The sequence below is a fragment of the Aulonocara stuartgranti genome (assembly GCF_965226115.1).
Source record: "Aulonocara stuartgranti genome assembly, chromosome: 14".
NCBI classification, from domain to species: Eukaryota; Metazoa; Chordata; class Actinopteri; order Cichliformes; family Cichlidae; genus Aulonocara; species Aulonocara stuartgranti.
In genome coordinates this window covers 713,745-737,058 of record NC_138950.1, presented here as the reverse complement: position 1 = coordinate 737,058, position 23,314 = coordinate 713,745, and the positions used below count along the sequence as shown (strand labels likewise).

The 23,314-nt window shown below is 45.1% G+C and overlaps 5 protein-coding genes across 9 annotated transcripts in view; 1 reads left to right on the top strand and 4 right to left on the bottom strand.

Moving 5' to 3' along the window:
• The window catches only part of LOC309687428 (dual specificity protein phosphatase 14), a 179,456-nt gene that overhangs the window by 8,902 nt on the left and 147,240 nt on the right, over nt 1–23,314 (bottom strand). The gene's annotated exons all lie outside the window — the stretch shown is intronic.
• Nucleotides 1–23,314, top strand: part of LOC309686934 (olfactory receptor 6E1-like) — a gene marked incomplete at both ends in the record, with an annotated part of 152,373 nt that overhangs the window by 113,838 nt on the left and 15,221 nt on the right. The window lies entirely within an intron of this gene.
• Nucleotides 1,084–8,177, bottom strand: LOC309687420 (olfactory receptor 4S1-like). 2 transcript variants are annotated; one of them, XM_082502415.1, is made up of 5 exons: nt 6,747–8,177; nt 3,665–3,780; nt 1,858–3,584; nt 1,269–1,757; nt 1,084–1,165 (listed from the first exon to the last, which is right to left on the bottom strand). In XM_082502415.1, exons 1-2 carry the CDS (start codon nt 7,643–7,645, stop codon nt 3,711–3,713), a joined length of 969 nt encoding a protein of 322 aa, XP_082358541.1. In that variant the 5' UTR covers nt 7,646–8,177; the 3' UTR covers nt 1,084–1,165; nt 1,269–1,757; nt 1,858–3,584; nt 3,665–3,710. The 2 variants fall into 2 exon arrangements, with proteins under 2 accessions (XP_082358541.1, XP_082358540.1); XM_082502414.1 differs by having other exon boundaries at nt 1,269–3,584.
• LOC309687421 (olfactory receptor 4S1-like) lies at nt 16,398–17,333 on the bottom strand (the record flags this gene model as incomplete). Its single annotated transcript, XM_082502416.1, has 1 exon — nt 16,398–17,333. The coding sequence occupies one exon, from the start codon at nt 17,331–17,333 to the stop codon at nt 16,398–16,400; it is 936 nt and encodes a 311-aa protein (XP_082358542.1).
• Nucleotides 20,444–23,314, bottom strand: part of LOC309687407 (uncharacterized protein) — a 113,348-nt gene continuing 110,477 nt past the window's right edge. For all 4 annotated transcript variants that reach the window (XM_082502379.1, XM_082502380.1, XM_082502381.1 and 1 more), the window contains one exon: nt 20,444–23,314. In XM_082502379.1, coding sequence (XP_082358505.1) covers nt 22,410–23,314 — 905 coding nt within the window. In that variant the 3' untranslated portion in view covers nt 20,444–22,409.

Below are 23,314 nucleotides of genomic sequence, written 5' to 3'. Positions count from 1 at the left end.
GCCATTCGATCCCTATACAACCATTGCAAGAGCTTGGTTCGCATTGCCGGCAATAAGTCGGACTCGTTCCCGGTGGGTGATGGGCTTCGCCAGGGCTGCCCTTTGTCTCCGGTTCTGTTCATAATTTTTATGGACAGGATTTCTAGGCGTAGCCAAGTGGCGGAGGGCTTTCGCTTTGGTGGCCTCAGAATCTCATCTCTGATTTTTGCAGATGATGTGGTTCTGTTGGCTTCATCGGGTGAGGGCCTCCAGCTCGCACTGGAACGGTTCGCAGCCGAGTGTGAAGCAGCGGGAATGAGGATCAGCACCTCCAAATCTGAGGCCATGGTTCTCAGCCGGAAAAGGGTGGAGTGCCCACTCCGGGTCGGGGATGAGTTCCTGCCCCAAGTGGAGGAGTTCAAGTATCTCGGGGTCTTGTTCCCGAGTGATGGGAGGAGGGAGCCGGAGATCGACAGACGGATTGGGGCTGCAGCTGCAGTAATGCGGACGCTGCACCGGTCCGTCGTGGTGAAGAGGGAGCTGAGTGTAAAAGCGAAGCTCTCAATTTACCGGTCGATCTACGTCCCTACCCTCACCTATGGCCACGAGCTGTGGGTAGTGACCGAAAGAACGAGATCGCGGATACAAGCGGCAGAAATGAGCTTCCTCCGAAGGGTGGCTGGCCTCTCCCTTAGAGATAGGGTGAGAAGTTCGGCCATCCGGGAGGGTGGACCCCAGGGTGACAGGTGAACTTGGCAGTGTGAGCCCAATGTAGCACTCGTGACCTTACTGACGAGGGGATGAAGAGTAGCCCTGGAGGGCCCGTTCCGAGATCTGGTTCAGTCTGTTGAGCCTGTCTAATCGCCAACTCGATCTCCCAGGTCAGGGCCCCAATAACACACGTGGGAGGAAGAATGGGGGAGTCCTGAGCTGTGTCTTCGGAGGCGGTGAATTGGCATGAGAGAGCGTTGGGCTTGACATTACTGGAACCTGGTAAATCTGGTAAAGAACAGGGCCCACCTGGCTTGCCTGGCGTTGAGTTGTTTAGCCGACCGAATGTACTCCAAGTTCTTGTGGTCAGTCCACGTCACAAATAGCTGGGCAGCGCCCTCCAGCCAGTGATGCCACTCTTCCAGGGCGAGCTTGATGGCCAGTAGTTCTCGATCTCCCACGTCATAGTTTCTCTCTGCGGGGGAGAGGCAGTGAGACAAGTAAGTACATGGATGAAGCTTACCGCCTTGTTGCTGGGAGAGCACCGCCCCACTCCCGCATCTGAGGCGTCCACCTACACGATGAACTGTTGGCTGAGGTTGTGTTGGACGAGGATGGGTGCCGAGGCAAAGCGTTCTTTCAGGTGAGTGAAGGCCTGTTGAGTCGGTTCATCCCAGCAGAAAGGAACCTTGGGTAAAATGAGACGATTCAGTGGCAAGGCAAGTTTACTGTAGTCGCAGATGAAACGTTGGTAGAAGTTTGCAAATCCCAGAAAACTTTGAAGTTGCTTACGGTTAGACGGGGTCAGCCAGTTAACAACTGCTTGAACAGGGTCAGCTTTGAGATTACCTTGTTCGATGACGTAGCCCAGGAAGGAAACAGTAGTGACATGGAACTCACACTTCTCCCCTTTTACGAAGAGATGGTTCTCAAGAGGGGTTGAAGAACTTGCCTGACATGGCGGTGGTGTTCGGTGACAGAGCGGGAGAAGATGAGGATGTCATCCAGGTAGACAAAGAGGTTGATGAAGTCTCGGAGCACGTCGTTCACAAGGGCCTGAAAAACAGCTGGAGCATTGGTGAGACCAAACGGCATAACAAGATATTCAAAATGGCTGAGGTGAGTGTTAAAGGCTGTTTTCCACTCGTCCCCTTCTCTTATTCTTACCAGATGGTGGGCGTTGCACAGGTCCAACTTAATGAAGATGGTGACCCCCTGGAGAAGCTCGAACGCGGAGCTGCTGTATGTGACTCGTTGATGTACTTGTCCATGCTCTCACGCTCAGGCTGAGACAGGCTGGATAAGTGACTGGTCGTGAGTGGTGCGGCCGGTAGAAGGTCAATCCTGCAATCATATGGCCGGTGAGGGGGAAGCGAACGTGCCCTATCCTTACACACTTGCTTAAGGTCATGGTAAATAGGCGGTACGGAGGAGAGGTCTGGCGGCTCGGAGAACGGGAAATTGGTTAGCGGGTCCACGGAAGGTGTGGCGGCCTTTAAGCAGGACATGTGACATTCTTCTCCCCACCTCAGGATACTCTCCTTCTTCCAGTCAATCACAGGGTTATGTTGATGTAGCCAGGGATAACCAAAGACTAGCGGCGTGAGAGGAGCTTTGAACACATACAACTGTATGGCTTCAGAGTTCTTACCAGAGAGAGTCAGGGAAACAGGTTCTGTGATATGAGTGATGTCTGGGAGACGCTAACCACTAAGCTCTGTAACTTGAAGTGAATGCGGCAGAGGCTCCATGCTAAAATTTAACTTAAGCACCAGCAAGGCGTCAATAAAGTTCTGTTCTGCCCCAGAGTCAATCAGAGCCCTAAGAGAATGAGTCTTGAGTTGCACAGTTAATTTTGCTGCAATCATGAGCCGTGGAGGAGACCGTGAACAGGAGCCATCTCCGTGCGTCCCAGAGGCCTCTGGGTAATGTAGTTTCCAGTTCCCTGATGTGCTCGTAGGCGCTCGTCTACCTTCACACAGTGTAATCACATCAGAGAGAGTCTTAAGTACATCCCTCATAATTAGTTCATTTTTCAGTTCATCGCAAACATTATTCAACAGGGTAATCATCAGTGCCGACTGCCCCCACCCGGTTTCTTCAGCCAACGTCCAAAACTCGACCGAGTACTCCGCCATACTCGACTTCCCCTGCTTTATGTTCAACAATCGGTGAGCGGCTGTCTCCGCCCTGGTGCCTTTTTCAAAAACACTTTTAAATTTAACAAGGAAGTCTTGGTACGTGATCTCAGGGTAAGTTCTTAAAACGGCTTGCACCCAGTTTAATGCCTGCCCACGTAGCAGCTGAACAGGCAATTTTGGCTCCATCAGTTTCATAGGTCCTCCGTAACTGTCTGGATTCCATTGTCACCTGGGTCAAAAATCCCGCACACCTGTGAAACTCACCCGAGAAAGACTCTGCCGCGGGTAATGATCGGTCCGCGGAGGAGATAGCTGGTGCAGGCGCCGGAGGTTCGGAAGCCGGTAAATGTGGAGAAGCAGACAGAGGAGGAGTGGATGGGCTCACCAAAGGTATTTGGTGAGCGTAGCCAGTTGCTGGTTAATGTGCCGCAGCATTTATTCGTGGCGTTCCAAGATTGCTTCTGGGGTTGAGTCCGCTGAGTCCATGCTGGCTGGATCGTTATTGTTACGGTTGTATGTAGAGGACTCACTTGCAGGACTCCAGGATCAGATTCACACGAGAGAGTTGTATTTACAAGTCCACCAAGTGTATATACAAAAAGGTGCAGGGGAGTGCTTTGTACAACAGAGTGAGGGACGGGGCTCCAGGGAAATCCAAGGGGAAGGCACGCGTTCTCCAAACAATCCACACACAGCAGGATCTCACTCCAACACTCGCCACTCGAGAATCACACGGGGAAGAATCCAGGAAGTCTGTAGACAGCGAGATGTGGTTAAATACAAAGTACAAAGAAACACTTAACTGAACTTGCTGTGGCTTGACTTTCACTAACGCGTGGCAGACAATGATCCAGCGAAGAACAGCAGTCACCTCCTGGCTTAAATGCTCATAACCTTGATTAGGCTCAGGTGTCTCCTTTCTCTGAGGGCGTGGGCCGAGGGCATGAATCTGTCCCACCAACAGAAAGAGAATGGAAGTGAGAGAGAAAGATAGAAACCGCTGATCAGCGTCCAGACCTGACGAACACAATGCACTGAATCTCTTGAATGTCCAGTATATTCTAATCAGTACAATTTAAGCATTCACTGAACCTACAGTATCTACACCTCTACACAATTATCACATGTAAATATAACAATCATCACTTCCCAACATCACACCAATATAATGAACTGTAACACAAATAATGCTCAGAGGTGAAGGCTCTGACACAAGAAAGTCCCACAATCCCATTTGAACAGGCAGGAAACAAGAATACCTGCATATGTGAGGCAACAGAAAGGACCTAATGCCCCAAAGTTAGGAAAAGTTGACAATTACATGGTCTTCAGTGCCCTCTAGTGGCTAAATAACCCAACTGCGGTGCACAGATCCAACCCGCAACAAAGGCTACCGTGGTAAGTCACATGCCTCTACCAATCTCGACAAATCTCCTAGCATGAACCCCCTGTAATTATTGTCAAAGTACAACCCGTGCTATAAGTAGAAATGGATTCGTAGAACTGGAGGGATTTTGTCTCACATTTGTGCAGGAACGCACACGGCTGGAGATCGCTATTCCCCCGCACTCATGGGTTGTGTCCAAATTCATGGGCTGCATCCTCTTGAGGACCCGGCCTTCGCGGTCAACGTGGGCCGGGTCCTCAGAAGGTCGGGTAGGCCGGAAGTAAACGGCTGGGGAAATTGGACGGTCCAGCCTTCTGATTTGCGTCACCGCTGTCTGGGTGGAGTTTAATAAACTCAGCCGTCTGCTTCTTGCTATCTAAAATATAACAGGACACTGGAGTAAATTCTCGACCGTCTCATACTTCTGTTCAATCAGTTTTCTGTTTGACTTTTATTCAGCTGTGTAAACACCAAGGAAGAACCCACCCGGGGGATTAATAAAGTTTTATTTTATCGAATCTAATAACTTTAATCTCAGCCAAACCGATTTACTCACGAACAAATAAAACACTGAAAAAAGCCCAACAATAACATTTTTAGGTTGTCTAAGTGAGTTATACATCACGTTTAACCTGAGTAGTGAAAGTCCGCGATGATCTGAACATGATGTGCCGGGAGTTGTGCCGTTCTCGGCGGCTCCAGTGACCCTCGAGCTCCCGGCTAGCTATCAAGCTGGTGGGTAACAGACGTCTCCGAAAACGTCGAAGCACTTTTGCAAATATGCGATATCTTGATAAACCGAGCAGATATTTGATGTTTACACAACTACTTTCTCGCCTGAAAATATGTTAAAAGTTTATTTTGTGACCCAGAAAGATTAGTAAGAGTAATTTTAAAACTTAGTAGCGGCCGCCATCGTTGGAAACTGGAGTTTGGCTGGGCCGCGCTATGAATTCTGGGATATGGTGGGCCACGAAGGACACACCCGACCCATCCTTCAAATTCGGGGAAAATGAGGACGCATTTGTCGGCTGCATTCGGAGGAGTCTACGAATTTGGACAGCCTTCGGCGCGTCGCTGTGACGTAATCGGTCTACAAATGCGGCCTCAGGAGGAAGCAGCCCATGAATTTGGACACGACCATGGAGAAAAACATGCCTAGTGCTCCCAGGACTCGTGATACGGCAGGACCGTCATAAAAGCATGTGAGGTCATCACCGCAGCAAACAGTAAGAACAAAGTGGAACTTATCGGCAGATATTTCCAGTGAGTGCACTTATAACTATGTGACTGAAATAGAAGGAGACTTTTGGACATGAATTTTTTGTTAAATGGGGTGTTCGTAAGTCAGGGTTCCACTTTATATATATAGCCAATCATTAGAGATAGGTTGATCATATTTAAGATCGAAGCATTAATTAATGGCAGGACTTCTTTGAGCAGTTTTGTAGGAATGGGGTCTAAAAGACACGTTGATAGTTTGGAGGAAGTAATTATTGAAGTTAACTCAGAAAGATCAATTGGAGAAAAAGAGTCTAACTTAACATCAATGGTACTAAGAGTAGCTGTAGATAATATTACATCTGTGGGATGATTACTGGTAATTTTTCCTCTAATGATAAAAATGTTATTTGTGAAGAAGTTCATGAAGTCATTACTAGTTAATGTTAAAGGGATGGTTGGCTCAAAAGAGCTCTGACTGTTTGTCAGCCTGGCTACAGAGCTGAAGAGAAACCTGGGGTTGTTCTTATTTTCTTCAATCAGTGATGAATAGTAAGATGTTCTGGCTTTGCGGAGGGCTTTCTTATAAAGCAGCAAACTATTTCTCCAGGCTAAATGATGATCCTCTAAATTTGTGACTCTCCAGCTTACGAGTCATCTGCTTTAGGCTACGTGTCTGAGAATTATACCACGGAGTCAGGTACTTCTGATTTGAGGTTTTCATAGGAGCTACAGTATCCAGAGTTAGTCTGTGTGGTATCACAGTACTGGATACTGAAGAGAAGTTGATGAGCAGCGTTCATACATAAGTGTCGCTGCCCTCTAGTGACGGCAGTATGAAGGGCAGCAGTGACACTAAAAGTGTGTGTGCTGCAGGGTGCCCAACGTGGCTGGGATGGTGCTTTTCATGTGGATTTCATAACATTTTTTCATCCAGTTTCATTGCAGCCGGTGTGAGTACAACGGTTTAAAGGTGGGAAGTAACAAGGAGTTTTAGCATTTACTAGAATCTAACCAATCTTTACACAGATTCCTTTAAACAAATGAAAGGAACAGAGTGATCATTCTTTGACCCTTCGAGCACAGGACACTAAAACAATGAAACATAAACTTTAACTTAAAGTACTAAGAACCAAAAGTGACATTTTAGGATTGGACTTTATTAGTTTTAACTGAATTCTATCCACATATTTTGGTTGACTTGAACAGAAGATTAGAAAATAACTTCATCTTCCTATGTTTTCTTCATGTTTGATTTCATTAACATGGCTTAGTTTTTCCTGAATGTCCCAGTCCGGTGGGTGAACCTGTGGACCATCCTGGACCTGATCTGCTGCAGGTTCAAGCCATAGATGATGGGATTGACGAGGGGTGGGACCACCAGGAACTGAGCAGCTAATGCATTCTGCAGGGCCTTCATTGTACTGCCGCCGCTGTAACGAGAGTACATGGTATCAAACATCAGTGAGGTGGTGAAGACCAGCAGTGTAATGAGGTGTGGCAGACACGTCTGCATGAATTTCCTGCGGTCGGCTTGAGATCTGATGGCAGCTCGTATCAGGTGGACGTACGACACCATGATTAGTGCAGTCTGTGACAGGTGTGAAAATATCAACATGAACGCATAGATATTGTTGAGGGTCGAGTCAGAGCATGACAGTTTGACCACCTCCCAGTTAGTGCAGAATATCTTGGGGATGTGGCGTCCGCAGAGCGGCAGCCTGGCGGTCAGGACGGTGCCCACGGCCGTTTCAAAAACTGAGAAGCACCAGGTGAGCATCAGAAGCTGGGCTACCTTCTGAGCTGTCATCAGCATCCGGTACTGCAGTGGTTTGCAGATGGCGATGTAGCGGTCATACGCCATGACAGTGAGACTGGTAAACTCAGAGAAAATATAACTATAAGTGACAAACATCTGCCCCAAACAGGCCGTGTACGTGATGACATAAGAGTTGGTCAGAAGGTCATGAAGCAGCTTTGGGTAGAAACTCGAAGCTCCACAGATCTCATTAAAACAAAGGCTGCACAAGAAGATGTAGATCGGCTCGTGGAGCGTTTTATCCAGGCTGATGGTGATGATGAGGGTCAGGTTTACAGACACGGTGAAGAGGTACGACATCAGAGCGAAGGCAAAGTAGATCTGACGGTTTGTCAGCGAGTCGTTCAGACCCTGAAGCACAAACACAATTTCAAAGTTATTCTCCATCCTGTAACGAGCTGCTAAAGGATCATCAACTCTTCATCATGTCAGAGTTTAAACACAAGCTGCACCGAGTCTGTATTCAGTTCAAAACTATTCTTTAAACAGAGTAACCATAGAAAAACATAAATTCAATCTTAAGGGAGGCAAGGAAAACAAAACTCAATGAATCGCACAGTGAAGGATGGGAACTTGTACTTGTTTCACTTCAGAAAGACTAAACAGAGTTCACATTGAGGAGCTCATCCTGTACAAAAGTGAACCACAGTGACATAAAAGAGATCAACATTTAACCTCCGTTCTTCATGTTTTCTGACATTTTCATTCAGATCTGCTTTAGACGCTTAAAGAAGCTCTTACATAAAGAAAAAAGGCTCGACAAAGAGAAGACATGATCTCAGGTGCCACCTTACCATCAGGCATAGAAACTTAAAGCACATGAGGACCTAATCTCAGTTTTTAATGTTTTCTTTTTCTAATCAAACAAACAAACAAAAAGATCCAGCTGAGGTGGAATACACAATTATCATTTTAACATCTGCAGAAAAAACTTATTTAATTGCTGTGATTTCAAAGGGAAAAAAACTACTTTTAATCCTATGAGTAATTTATATACAAAGTTCTTTCTATTTCAACTGTCGGGTTGCAAAACAGGGAATCAGCAATTAAAACTGCACACAGCATTTCTGTCTTTACCTCTCAACATAAAAAGTCATTAATTAAGACAATCAACAGTAAACAGATGAGTTTCTTTAAACATCATAAGCTTGCAGCATGAGGAAAAGAAGCACTTTACATCTGTGCAATGAAGCTGGACTCAGCAACTCATTTAATAAACAGCAGAAACCGTCTGAGGCTCTGTCAGTCTGCTCTCACTGAGGCAGAATCTGTTACACCCTTAACTGTGAAACAGTCAAACAGAGAGTGAGAGTGAGTGAGAAAAACAACTCCAGGTCATCAGCACAGATTCCTCATCAACAAGAGCAAGTCAAATGACAGCAGCAGTCATCCTGTAAGAGGGACAACAAACATCAGCTTCACAGAGCAGTGTGAAGGTGTCTGTGATCCACACGGGAAGCTGCTCTTCTACACCTGACAAAAGGACGGACAGGTGGAGAGAGAAATCTGCTGACGCCACGCCCTCCCCTCATGAACATGCCCAATAATAGAAAAACAGTATTGTTAAATTCTGGGCAGCCAACTGTTCAACTGGGGCCCAAAAACTTTTATAGTAAAAATTAAGTATTTAGAGTTTATTCTTGCAGATTCCAGGAAGGAATCAGTATAAGATTACTAGCAACCACCACAACTGGCTTCATTAAATGTGGACAAGTACTCTGATTCCCTCTCAAATGAAGGAACACCTTACCCTGTCTCTAAGGAAGAGGACAGCCCACAAGTTGCATCACCTGAACCCTGTTGTATGCCAAGAGTGAACAAGACATCAATTCACTGATCCACACCACCAGGATACACAGCAATGACATCGGAAATGATAAAAAAGTGAGGGAAGGTAGTCAGAACTGAGGGAATCAAACTACTAGAAACACTTAGAAGGCAACATTGCAGACATAGAGGACAGCTACAAGTAGCTGGGGCTCCCACAGGCAAATGGGAACCATGAAGAAGCTGCTAGAAAAGCTGCAACCACCAAGTACCTGCAGAGGGTCAGGCAAGTCATGAGGACTAGCAACACCTACGCCCTGCCCGTGATTAGGTACCCTGCAGGCAATGCATACATAATACATTGCCTGCTAGCTACCATAACCAAGTGGCCGGCATAGTATACAGAAACATCTGTGCCGAGTACGGAATACAAATAGTGTGAGACATCGTGGTGGTAGAGAAACAGAAGAAGATGGCCATAGTGATAGAGGTAGCGGTTCCCAATGACAGCAACATCAGAAAGAAGGAACACGAGAAGCTGGAGAAATACCAAGAATCGGAGCACTATTTTACTTTATTTATACAGCACATTTAATAACAACGAAATGTTGACCAAAGTGCTGTACAAAGATTAAAAAATAATAATAATTACACAGTAACAAATAACAACTAACATCAATCAAAAATACCTGGTAAGTGATGACTAGTTGGATAGATAGGTAACTCTCATGCGGTGTTGAAAGCCAGTGAGAGTAAATTTGTCTTAAGATGGGGTTTGAAAAGACTGACGCTCGGGGCCTTTCTAATGTGGAGAGGTAAATGGCCTGTATTTGTATAGCGCTTTACTTAGTGCCTAAGTGCTTTACACATCAAGTCATCCACACATTCACACACACATTCACACACTGGTGATGGCAGCTACATTGTAGCCACAGCCACCCTGGGGCGCACTGACAGAGGCGAGGCTGCCGGACACTGGCGCCACCGGACCCTCTGACCACCACCAGTAGGCAACAGGTGAAATGTCTTCCCCAAGGACACAACGACTGAGACTATCCGACCCGGGTTTCGAACCGGCAACCTTCCAATTACAAGACAAACTGCTAACTCTTGAGCCACGATCGTAAATCATTCCACATTTTCGGCGCCACAACTGCAAATGCCTGATCTCCTCTGTGAACCAGCCTCGACTTAGAAGTGACCAGGAGCGAGAGAACATTTGATCTTAGAGCTCTATGGTAAATGGTAAATGGCCTGTATTTATATAGCGCTTTACTAGTCCCTAAGGACCCCAAAGCGCTTTACATATCCAGTCATCCACCCATTCACACACACATTCACACACTGGTGATGGCAGCTACATTGTAGCCACAGCCACCCTGGGGCGCACTGACAGAGGCGAGGCTGCCGGACACTGGCGCCACCGGGCCCTCTGACCACCACCAGTAGGTATATACGGCTGCAGTCAATCAGACAGGTATTCTGGAGCCTGACCGTTCAGTGCACTAGGTGCGGTGACTCCCAAGCTAGGCGAGTGGCTCCAGCAGATCCCGGGAACAACATCGGAGATCTCTGTCCAGAAGAGCGCAGTCCTGGGAACAGCTAAGATACTGCACAGGACCCTCAAGCTCCCAGGCCTCTGGTAGAGGACCCGAGCTTGAAGGATAAACCGCCCGCAGGGGCGTGCTGGGTGTTTTTTTTATTTGTTTTTCATATATATACGCTTTTCCAATTTTGACTCTGGAGAGTGGCACTCTGTGGGGACCGGAAGGAAGAACAGGAACAGTGAAGGGAGGAATTGTGGATTTTTAGGATGACAGCAGGCAACCGACTCCCACCCGGCAAGCAGAGGGAGCCACCGCAGGGGGGACTCATCCACAACCAATGGCAGTTACACCAGGGGTGACTCAGCCTCAATCAGTGGCAGCTACACCACAGGTGACCCAGTCCCAACCAGCAGCAGGGACTTCAGGGGTGTCCACGTCCCAACTAGTAGCTGGGACATCAAAAGGCAGCATCACAACACAGAGTGTGACCTTGCTTCCTCTTTTACACTTCAGCCCAGAAGGAGCTCTGAACGAAGCTCAACCTGAGGCTTCTAAGAGTGCAGACCAGGCAACAGCAGAACGTGTCAGCCAGAAAGTGGCAGCCCAGGATTCATGGACCATAGAGGAGGATACGCCTGGACTGGAGCTTGACAGTCAAGGTGAGGCAAAAGGCCTGTCAGAGGCCAAACATCGTTGACCTTAAGGAAAACCAGTGGCAGGGGGCGGTTGTAGGAAAAGTGCACACCAACCGGGAAGCCATGACAAAGCTAAAGGAGAAGGTGAAGGAACTAGAGGAGAGGATAGTAGAAGAAGGGATAGAGAGGTTGGAGGAAGAGATTAAGATGTCAGCAGCGAAGCGACGGAAACCACGGGTAGCGTTAACCCTGGGGGCTGAAGGCACCTCAGCAAAGTCTGATGTTTACCTGGCCCCCAGGAAGCATCGCTCTGGAAGGATTTTTGTGGGAGGAAGAGAGGAGAGACAGTCGATCTTTGAAAAGAACCCAGACTTTGCGGTCGCAAATTCCACAAAATGGGAGAGACATGTGATACACAGACTTCAGCTGGAGCAGGACGAGGCGAATGATCCAAAGGAGACACCTGGACAGGGACTTGAACCCTGGACCCTCAGATTAAAAGTCTGATGCTTTTCCATCTGAGCTACCCAGGCAACAAGACTCACGCCTTTGTCCTCTGGGCCACATATTGTCTTTCTTTTCTGTAAAAACGTGATCTCTTGTACTCTCATTTTACTGTAAGTACTGGTGAGGATTTGCAGTTAGATATTATTAAATCGTCATTTCAGACAAGAGCCAAGGGAAGGATTTGATTCTAGGGGAAACATCGCTAGGCTGTATTATGACGTGTGATCACCCAACCTACCAAGCCCTAGGTAAGCCAATGGTATTATGGGCGAGGCCTGGGAGCTTCTGGAGGAGGACCTTCTTCAAATTCCACCTCCACTTGATGAACAAGAAAAAGGAGTTAGAGGAGGCGCAGGGGCAGCTGCTGAAACTGCAACTGGTGGAGGCCAAAAACAAAGTAAACGAAAAGAAACAAGAAAGTAAGGAGGGAGCTAAGAAAATGCTGGTGGCAAAGCCTCAGGGCGATCCTGGGCCTGACTGGCCAGATCTGAACCCAAATCTGTATCCCGATGACCGATGGCCCGCCAATGGACCAAGGCAAGGACGACCCGTGGGGAATTGGGGGGCCGGAATATCGCAGAGAGAGCGTGGTGGATACGGAAGGGGAGAATCAAGGGGTCCTGGTCTGGGGAGGACCTATGCTGGACCCAAACATGTGTTACAGGTGTGGAGAACAAGGACACTGGGCTCGACAGTGTCGTAAAGTGATACAACAAGAGCAATATTATCCAACCCAGGCACGTGGAGCCCAAAGAATGGGATATCAAGCTCCAAACCCAGGCATGGCGCCGGTGGCTCAGTATCCAGTGGCCGACTGGGGCTGGGGGGAGGAGCAGTACTGACGGGACCCACAGAGACCTGACAGCATGGGAATGGCAGATCCTATGTTGTCGATGACCGTGGAAGGCACAGAAATGACCTTTCTGGAGGACACTAGAGCGACTTACTCAACGCTGAGACAAAGACCAAGCAGCGCAATACTTTCCAATCACATGGTGAGTGTGGTGGGTTTCTCTGGGGTTCCAATGACTCTGCCAGTAACCGACCCAGCCCTGGCAGAGCTGGGAAAACAGACTTTGAAACACAGATATGTGGTGTCTCCTCACGTGCCTGTGAATCTGATGGGCAGGGACCTGCTCATTAAAATAGGAGCCACTATCATGTGTTCGGCTGATGGACTAACAGTTACACTTGTGGAAGTGGAAGAAGGCATTTTAAGACAATATCAGCTGTGGAAACCTTGAAAGTTACAAAAATTACTTGTAACGCGTTACTGTAATCCGATTACTTTTTTCAGGTAGCACTTTCACTTCATTCTAGCTGCAAAAGCATGCAGTTTCCTGACAGCACTTTTTGGCACAGTGTACTCAGAGTTAGGCCTTTCTCATATTAAGCAATATAATCAGCATATAAACATTTAAGATAAAAATTTAAACCTCAACAGGAAGTAATCAGTAATTAATTACTGGTTACTTTTTTTTAAGTAACTTGACCAACACTGTTTGTTAGAAGCAAGTTACTTTGAAAAAGTAATTAATTATAGTTATAGTTACTTCTTCAAAAATGTAACTGAGTTAGTAACTGAGTTATAAGATTCTAAAAGTATTTAATTACTTTAAAGTAACTATTGACTTATATGTAACCGTCTGGGGGTCCAGGGTATAATTGGCCATTTTTAACCACTTTTGATGTTTCCTCTACATCTCACCTTTAAAAACTGTTTACTTTGCCTTGTTTGGTATCATTGTTTTCAGCACAACCTCACATGTCTGAATTTACAGTTATGTTTTCAGTTTGACATACTGTGTTAACACAATTGATCTAAAATTGGACAAAAAACATACAATCCAAGTACAAAAAGTAACAATTTTACTGTAACAACCACAAACATTTATTGAATCATATTTAATAACTTTAAATGCAAATCTAAATTGTCAATTTTAAAATCCTATGCACAAGTTTACATTTTACCCTTTTTTTAAAATAACCATTTCAAACAGTTTACAGAACCATCAGCTGTTCTTCAATAAGATGCCACAAATTAATTGTGCCACTGCAAATATTTCTGTCGACTATAAAGGAAAGATCACAGCCTGATACCTGCAGGTCTAACAGCAGCAGGTGTGTCACTCCTGTTTCTACCTGGAGACAGCAGTCGCCTCATTGTTCTGACACACAACACAGAACTATCCACAACACTACACACTAACTACTAGAGATGGCACGATACCACTTTTTTATGTCCGATACCGATACCGATATCATAAATTTGGATATCTGCCGATACCGATATGAATCCGATATAGTGTTTTTTAATCAACAAAACTGTTTTTTAAATATCTTGCTGCATTTTGTATAAGTTCATACTCAAGTTTAAAACAACAACTACACTAAAGCTATTCTGTTATACCTGTATCCAAAAAAATATTTCATAGTTCAGCAATACTGATCAATCTAATAAACTTAAACCTACACCATCCTCCCTATTCTGGTATTTTAAAGAGTACTTAGCATATATATTAAGCAACCTAACTAATAGGGTTCCAACTCCCAGCAACAACAAAAATAAATAAATAAAAAATAGGGAACCACCCCTCACGCTCCACCTCATGATGCTTAATCGACGTAATCAACCTTAATTTGATGCAGTGTGAAAAAAAATGCACAGAAATCAATTATTTTTCAAGAAATATTAAATAGATTCAACATCTTTCTTCAACAAAATTGCAGACTGCACAGATGGTACCTTCCCAAAGGAAAAAGTACTATAGCTTACTAGGGTATATATATTAGACTTAATAGTCACTATATACAGTAATTGACTTCTATTCATTTTGCATCAAATTAAAACTTTGGGTGTCAGATAATTATTTATTAAAAGCTTGACATTTTAAATGAGAATAAGAAAGAAAAGTATGTCTTTGTGCCCCCTTTTCCCTGTTAATGCCCTATCGGCCCCCCTGGCTAAACTTTGCTAGATCCGCCCCTGCACAGTTACCAGCGTCAGCTACGTAGAAAAAGATCCTTGAGTAGAAAGTAAGATTAAATAAATTCTAACAACAGCTTATCAAGCTTAAACGTGCTGCTGTTGTTCAGCCGCTGGTTTCCTCTTTCTGGTGCAAAGTGGGCCAAAAGCAAACTAGAGACACGGACTCACAACAGAAAAGCTGATCAGCTGATCGTTAAGCAGTTTCATGATTGAAGTAGCAGCAAGAAGAGGCAGTCGTTTGTTAAGCTTAACGCAGGAATGCTTTACAAACATTCAGAGATGGACTTACACACTTGCTTTACTTCTCTCGGGATAACTTTGTCGGAGATGAAATGCCGGGTTGCTAGCGAAGCTCCAAATGCTATCCAGACCACCGACAGGTCCCGCATGCCACAGCCGCTCTATCACGTGATGCATACTGCTCCGACGTGCTAACGTTCTGAGGTGAGTTACGGCGTGTTGCAAGTTTTGTGAGCTGCTTTCGTGATATTTAATGGATCGGATTACATTTTTTATTTTTCTCCGATATCCGATCCAGTAATTTAGGTCAGTATCGGACCGATACCGATACGTAATATCGGATCGGTCCATCTCTACTAACTACACAAGACAACACACTAACTACACAAGACAACACAATTAACTACACACTCCAAACACGCTAAACGTCACAAATCTCTCACATCTCAAAACTCTCTCTCTCTCTCTCTCTCTCTCTCCGTCACTCCTAAAACTTCCCCCTCTTACTAAACAACCAAATGTCATGTTGCCATAACATTTTTTGATTGGTCGACATGGTGCATTTTTCCACCAACACGAACGGGCTGTTTTTTGTTTCGTTTTTTTATTTTTTGCTCATAAGCAGAGAGGTCTCGCTGCGCTGTCCTTAGACAGTAAACGTGAAACTATTGAGGAAAAAACGCCACGTATATATTGTTTATCATGACTGGTTTTATGTGGCCTATCAACACAGTTTATAAACTGGTATATATCACCTTGTTGCTTTCTTATAAAGCAGCAAACTATTTCTCCAGGCTAAATGATGATCCTCTAAATTTGTGACTCTCCAGCTTACGAGTCATCTGCTTTAGGCTACGTGTCTGAGAATTATACCACGGAGTCAGGTACTTCTGATTTGAGGTTTTCATAGGAGCTACAGTATCCAGAGTTAGTCTGTGTGGTATCACAGTACTGGATACTGAAGAGAAGTTGATGAGCAGCGTTCATACATAAGTGTCGCTGCCCTCTAGTGACGGCAGTATGAAGGGCAGCAGTGACACTAAAAGTGTGTGTGCTGCAGGGTGCCCAACGTGGCTGGGATGGTGCTTTTCATGTGGATTTCATAACATTTTTTCATCCAGTTTCATTGCAGCCGGTGTGAGTACAACGGTTTAAAGGTGGGAAGTAACAAGGAGTTTTAGCATTTACTAGAATCTAACCAATCTTTACACAGATTCCTTTAAACAAATGAAAGGAACAGAGTGATCATTCTTTGACCCTTCGAGCACAGGACACTAAAACAATGAAACATAAACTTTAACTTAAAGTACTAAGAACCAAAAGTGACATTTTAGGATTGGACTTTATTAGTTTTAACTGAATTCTATCCACATATTTTGGTTGACTTGAACAGAAGATTAGAAAATAACTTCATCTTCCTATGTTTTCTTCATGTTTGATTTCATTAACATGGCTTAGTTTTTCCTGAATGTCCCAGTCCGGTGGGTGAACCTGTGGACCATCCTGGACCTGATCTGCTGCAGGTTCAAGCCATAGATGATGGGATTGACGAGGGGTGGGACCACCAGGAACTGAGCAGCTAATGCATTCTGCAGGGCCTTCATTGTACTGCCGCCGCTGTAACGAGAGTACATGGTATCAAACATCAGTGAGGTGGTGAAGACCAGCAGTGTAATGAGGTGTGGCAGACACGTCTGCATGAATTTCCTGCGGTCGGCTTGAGATCTGATGGCAGCTCGTATCAGGTGGACGTACGACACCATGATTAGTGCAGTCTGTGACAGGTGTGAAAATATCAACATGAACGCATAGATATTGTTGAGGGTCGAGTCAGAGCATGACAGTTTGACCACCTCCCAGTTAGTGCAGAATATCTTGGGGATGTGGCGTCCGCAGAGCGGCAGCCTGGCGGTCAGGACGGTGCCCACGGCCGTTTCAAAAACTGAGAAGCACCAGGTGAGCATCAGAAGCTGGGCTACCTTCTGAGCTGTCATCAGCATCCGGTACTGCAGTGGTTTGCAGATGGCGATGTAGCGGTCATACGCCATGACAGTGAGACTGGTACACTCAGAGAAAATATAACTATAAGTGACAAACATCTGCCCCAAACAGGCCGTGTACGTGATGACATAAGAGTTGGTCAGAAGGTCATGAAGCAGCTTTGGGTAGAAACTCGAAGCTCCACAGATCTCATTAAAACAAAGGCTGCACAAGAAGATGTAGATCGGCTCGTGGAGCGTTTTATCCAGGCTGATGGTGATGATGAGGGTCAGGTTTACAGACACGGTGAAGAGGTACGACATCAGAGCGAAGGCAAAGTAAATCTGACGGTTTGTCAGCGAGTCGTTCAGACCCTGAAGCACAAACACAATTTCAAAGTTATTCTCCATCCTGTAACGAGCTGCTAAAGGATCATCAACTCTTCATCATGTCAGAGTTTAAACACAAGCTGCACCGAGTCTGTATTCAGTTCAAAACTATTCTTTAAACAGAGTAACCATAGAAAAACATAAATTCAATCTTAAGGGAGGCAAGGAAAACAAAACTCAATGAATCGCACAGTGAAGGATGGGAACTTGTACTTGTTTCACTTCAGAAAGACTAAACAGAGTTCACATTGAGGAGCTCATCCTGTACAAAAGTGAACCACAGTGACATAAAAGAGATCAACATTTAACCTCCGTTCTTCATGTTTTCTGACATTTTCATTCAGATCTGCTTTAGACGCTTAAAGAAGCTCTTACATAAAGAAAAAAGGCTCGACAAAGAGAAGACATGATCTCAGGTGCCACCTTACCATCAGGCATAGAAACTTAAAGCACATGAGGACCTAATCTCAGTTTTTAATGTTTTCTTTTTCTAATCAAACAAACAAACAAAAAGATCCAGCTGAGGTGGAATACACAATTATCATTTTAACATCTGCAGAAAAAACTTATTTAATTGCTGTGATTTCAAAGGGAAAAAAACTACTTTTAATCCTATGAGTAATTTATATACAAAGTTCTTTCTATTTCAACTGTCGGGTTGCAAAACAGGGAATCAGCAATTAAAACTGCACACAGCATTTCTGTCTTTACCTCTCAACATAAAAAGTCATTAATTAAGACAATCAACAGTAAACAGATGAGTTTCTTTAAACATCATAAGCTTGCAGCATGAGGAAAAGAAGCACTTTACATCTGTGCAATGAAGCTGGACTCAGCAACTCGTTTAATAAACAGCAGAAACCGTCTGAGGCTCTGTCAGTCTGCTCTCACTGAGGCAGAATCTGTTACACCCTTAACTGTGAAACAGTCAAACAGAGAGTGAGAGTGAGTGAGAAAAACAACTCCAGGTCATCAGCACAGATTCCTCATCAACAAGAGCAAGTCAAATGACAGCAGCAGTCATCCTGTAAGAGGGACAACAAACATCAGCTTCACAGAGCAGTGTGAAGGTGTCTGTGATCCACACGGGAAGCTGCTCTTCTACACCTGACAAAAGGACGGACAGGTGGAGAGAGAAATCTGCTGACGCCACGCCCTCCCCTCATGAACATGCCCAATAATAGAAAAACAGTATTGTTAAATTCTGGGCAGCCAACTGTTCAACTGGGGCCCAAAAACTTTTATAGTAAAAATTAAGTATTTAGAGTTTATTCTTGCAGATTCCAGGAAGGAATCAGTATAAGATTACTAGCAACCACCACAACTGGCTTCATTAAATGTGGACAAGTACTCTGATTCCCTCTCAAATGAAGGAACACCTTACCCTGTCTCTAAGGAAGAGGACAGCCCACAAGTTGCATCACCTGAACCCTGTTGTATGCCAAGAGTGAACAAGACATCAATTCACTGATCCACACCACCAGGATACACAGCAATGACATCGGAAACAAAGAAATTCTTCCTGGCACGGCGTAGGATCTCCACACAATCCTGGTAGTAATGAAGCTTGGCTATGATGGCCCGCGGGTTACCACCCGGCCTTCTCGGGGCCAGACTCCTGTGTGAGCGGTCGACAATAACATCTTTTTCCATACCCAGTGCTTCACGGAGTAGCGCGGATACGGCCGTGGTGGAGCTCGAATCCGGGCCCTCCGGGACCCCTATGATACGGATATTAGATCTCCGCATCCTGCCTTCCATGTCATCGCATTTATCCTTCAGGTCAGATAGCTCCTTCCTCAAAGTCTTCACTGTAGATTGCAAGGTGACCACCTCATCGCTCCACATTGACAGCCCGTCCTCCACTTCTTTCACCGTGGCCTTAACTCCATCCATTTCAGCGCGCGCTGCCGCCATATTGTTAGCAATCTCATTTCTCACTTCTTGCACGTCAGCCCTAATGTTATCAAAATCTTCTTTCAGTGCATTCCTGAGTTCTTCTTTTAATGCCACGCTGATATCGTCTTTGATGGATTGAAGAAGCTCCAATTTCAGGGCATCAGTGTCCACAAGGCGCCTATCGCTCCGCTGAGCCCGTTCCTCAATGGTCGCTGAGCCGGGCGCCGCCCTTGGGCTACCATTGGTATCCTCGCCCGAGGATGTGCCGGGCCTAGCCGCTGTTCCTCCGGTGTACTTGTATTTCCTTAGGTTAGATGCCATTTTGTCTCGAATGAAGCTTTAATACAGTGTATAAAACTGTTAGCTTCCCCTGTGTTATAAAATGAGGCTTCGTAGGTTGAAAAAAAAAAACTATTTCTGAAATTCGGTCAGCGGGAGCCTTCAGAAACACGTCCTACTCCATTGCCGGCTCGCTAGCGCCCCCCCCAAATCCACACTTTTAAGCTTAAATTTCAAAACTTACATTAACTACTGATTTTATCTACTGTTCTGATTTTATCTGTTTTGATTTTATATACTGTTTTGTTTGTTTGTTTGTTTGTTTATTTGTTAATTTGTTTGTTTGTTTGTTTGCTTGTTTTAATCAATTTTAAATCCTGCTTTTTAATTGTTTTTGTTTCTAATGTCTCTGTAAAGCACTTTGAATCACCTTGTTGTTGAATTGTGCTATACAAATAAATTTGCCTTGCCTTGCCTTGCCTTACCACGGCTACTTTATTCTTCCTCAGTCAAACAGCAGCACTGGTGCGATTGTTTTGCCCCCTGAGCTCCAGGTGTTGTGCCAAAAAGTGATTGTCAGCCAGAAAGTGATTGCCGCTGTAGCGCCCAGATTACTTACAGCTACTTCCGTGCAACTAATATAACCTGCGGTAAGCTGAAGACAGCTTCAACCGCCTGTTTGTTGAAAAATAGTAACGCGACCGCATTTTCTTGTTAGTAACGGTAACGGGGTTGTAATGATAGAAATAGAAATTAGTTAGATTACTCGTTACTGAAAAAAGCAACGCCGTTAGTAACGCTGTTATTCCCATCACTGATTGTCACTGTGTCAGAGTCGCATCATCACAGACGAACATAATCTGTTGAAAATTAAACACTGCTGTGCAGCCAACAATGCCAACCCTGGCAGTCGATGTTGAACAGAAATGAATGAAGCCTGAACCAACGTGTTGTTGGTGGAAAAATACAAGCAACTTTCTTACTGAGGCAGGCAGCCAGCTGAAGCATCACACATGCTTAACATGTGCTCAGCCTTCAGACACTGTTTCTTCGTGAATGTGAATTAATTTTAGTCGAGGTTTACTTTGTAGAGACACAACAGACAGCTCGGGTGGACTCATCTGGAGTCCAGCTCTGACATCTGACATTGTTCTTGTTGAATGTGCAGTTAGTTTTCATTCAGACATGAAATGACAGATTCCTTTCTTTCTTATTTTAATAGAGGATTTTTAAATTTAACAACACACAAGTATTCATACAGAGGACAATCACAAACCAAAACCCACAACATCTCTAATATTTGATTTTTATTTCAGCGTGAACTAGAATCACCCCACCTGCTAATGATTTATTTTCTAATGTGGACCACAAGAATGAAGCTCTTGAAACTGTTTTGTTTGAATAGAGATGAAAAGAACAGCGAAACGTTACAGCTGCAGTGACCGTCAGCATGCTGCATGTGTTTCAGGCACTTCCTGTAGGCAGGGTTGGGGCTCACTGGCTGCTACATACACTGGATGATATGGCAATGACCCTGTTGCCACTAGGTGGCACTGTGACTGTAACTGAATACTGGCGGGTAGCTGTGCTCAGGCTGGGACTCGCATGCAATGGGGTCAACTGAACAATTTATTATACACAGCAACTTAAAATTTCATATCTAAATATCAAAATTTGCCACAGTTCCCATGACACACCTCCATCACAGCATGAAGAGGTCGGCACATCAGACTCTTCATAGTCTTCTGAAAACTGATCTGTTACAACTCAAGCAGGAGTTTGTTAAAATGTATCTTGATGGACAGAAATATGCAGAGAAATATTTAAATTTTAATTCACTTCCTGTTAAATAAAAGTTCAATTAAGAAAACTTTATTAGCAAAGATGCCAAAATGGAATTCAAAATGGCTGATTTCCTGTTGGGTTTGGATGCGGGAGGCTTTTTTACATGTATGTTCTGAAATTAATGTATTTATTAAATAAACTGTGTTTTATATATTGAGCTCCCAGTTTATTTATTCTTAGCTTTGTGTGAGGAACCTGATGACACCAACACCTGGACCTAATAACACACAGCGATACAAGCTTTTCTTTTAAAAGACTCAACGCCAGTTAGCACTGATCAATAAACTCTGAGAGAGAAACTGTGTAATGTTATCTGAAGACAGCAACATGAGCTCCCAAATCCCCTTAGCTTTCACTTTAACATCTTCAAGTTTTAAGTCAATCATCCTGCAATGCAAGTGTTCCAATATTAAAATACAAGTTTTTTCCTCTGGGAATTTTAAGATCCTGAGCTGTTAATGAGCAGTGCGTCTCACAGAAATCTTTGCATGTGAAGATGCTTCAGAGCTGATGTTTCTGATGCATGACCTGTTGGAAAACCGAGAACAGCTCTGGCTGAGTCATCAGGGCGCGACAGAGATTTGTGTTGTCTCGGTTTTATTGTCTGGAGCAGAGCGGAGCTGTTTTGGGAGACCCTGCCCAGTTGGGTCGGTGTCAGGGGATCATCAGGTAACTCGTTGCCTGTAAATCTCAGAGTTTGGAGCTCACACCAGTTTACAGACAAAGACCGAGAGATAAGAGGGGAGATAAATACTCCAGCGCTACTGAAACCATGGAGGAAACGAGGACACGCCAACAATACAGGATGTTATTACAGCAGAGGCTCGGAGAGAAGCTTCACCATCAGATACCATCTGTAATTTCTAGAAATACAAAGAAAACAGAAAAGCTCCAAAATTAATGAGACCACAACACCACAAGTCACCCTATTGGTCTAAAACATAAGGTTGCTAAAGGATGGTTCACAAAGTGCAAAAACCTGACGGAGCATTTGATGTCTGTGGTTACACTATGTTTGTGTCGGTCTGATTGGTGGGAAATATTTTTGCCTTGTGTAACATGAGTGTAACTTGATCAGGGTTGGGGGGTGCCGCCCCAGGTGTATCCATCATCGGGAACCTTCTTGGGGGGCATGGGGGATCTGAGTAAAGCCAAATCACATGAATCTGGGTGCAGCAAGAAGCCAGAGAAAACACTGCTGGCCTCATTGCTGACATACATGCCGTTGGTTACCATATCCTTCACCTGAATCCACACCCAATCTCCCCTCAGCAGGTGAAGGACAACTGACTGTGAGGTGGTCGCTAACTGGCTGGCCTCTGTGGTTTTAATAACTGGCATGAAGTTACGAAAGAGGCCGATTTTCAGGACTTTGTCAAAGACGGTGACGTGATAGCTGAAGACATAGGTGCCATTGATGGGGGCGATGTAGATGCCGGTGCTGGGGTTGTAATTCTGCTGGATATTGTAGAAAACATAGGAGAAAACCACGGGGGTGTTAGGTGAGGGAAAGCTGGTCGTCAGGCCTGCAGCAAAGGCCGACTGGATGGCGGGCATGCAGGGACCTGGAGGACCCATCATCCCTATGTGCCCCATGTCTCCCTTTATCCCCTGGGGCCCTCTTTGGCCCACGGTGCCCATTGGTCCCACATCACCTTTGACTCCTGTATCTCCTTTTTCGCCTTTATGTCCATTGGCTCCATCTATACATCTGCACTCCCCCTGTGGCCCCAGCTCTCCTTTCTCACCCACAGAGCCAGGAACACCAGGGGGCCCAAACTCTCCCATCTCACCCATGACACCTTTGGGACCCGGCATCCCCGGGGTGCCAGGTAGACCTCTGGATCCTGCAGGGCCTATCAAACCAGTTGGTCCCTGAGTTCCAGGGATGGACTTGCAATTATCAGGACAGACACCATCATCTCCTCTAGGACCCGGATCCCCCTGAAGACCCACAAAACCTTGCTCCCCTTTTTCAC

Coding starts and splice junctions, on each gene's coding strand:
- LOC309687420 (XM_082502414.1), bottom strand. CDS start 7,645: ATGGAGAATAACTTTGAAATTGTGTTTGTGCTTCAGGGTCTGAACGAC. Junction 3,781..6,746: donor AGGTCCAGGATGGTCCACAG/GTTCACCCACCG, acceptor TTGGTGGGACAG/ATTCATGCCCTCGGCCCACG.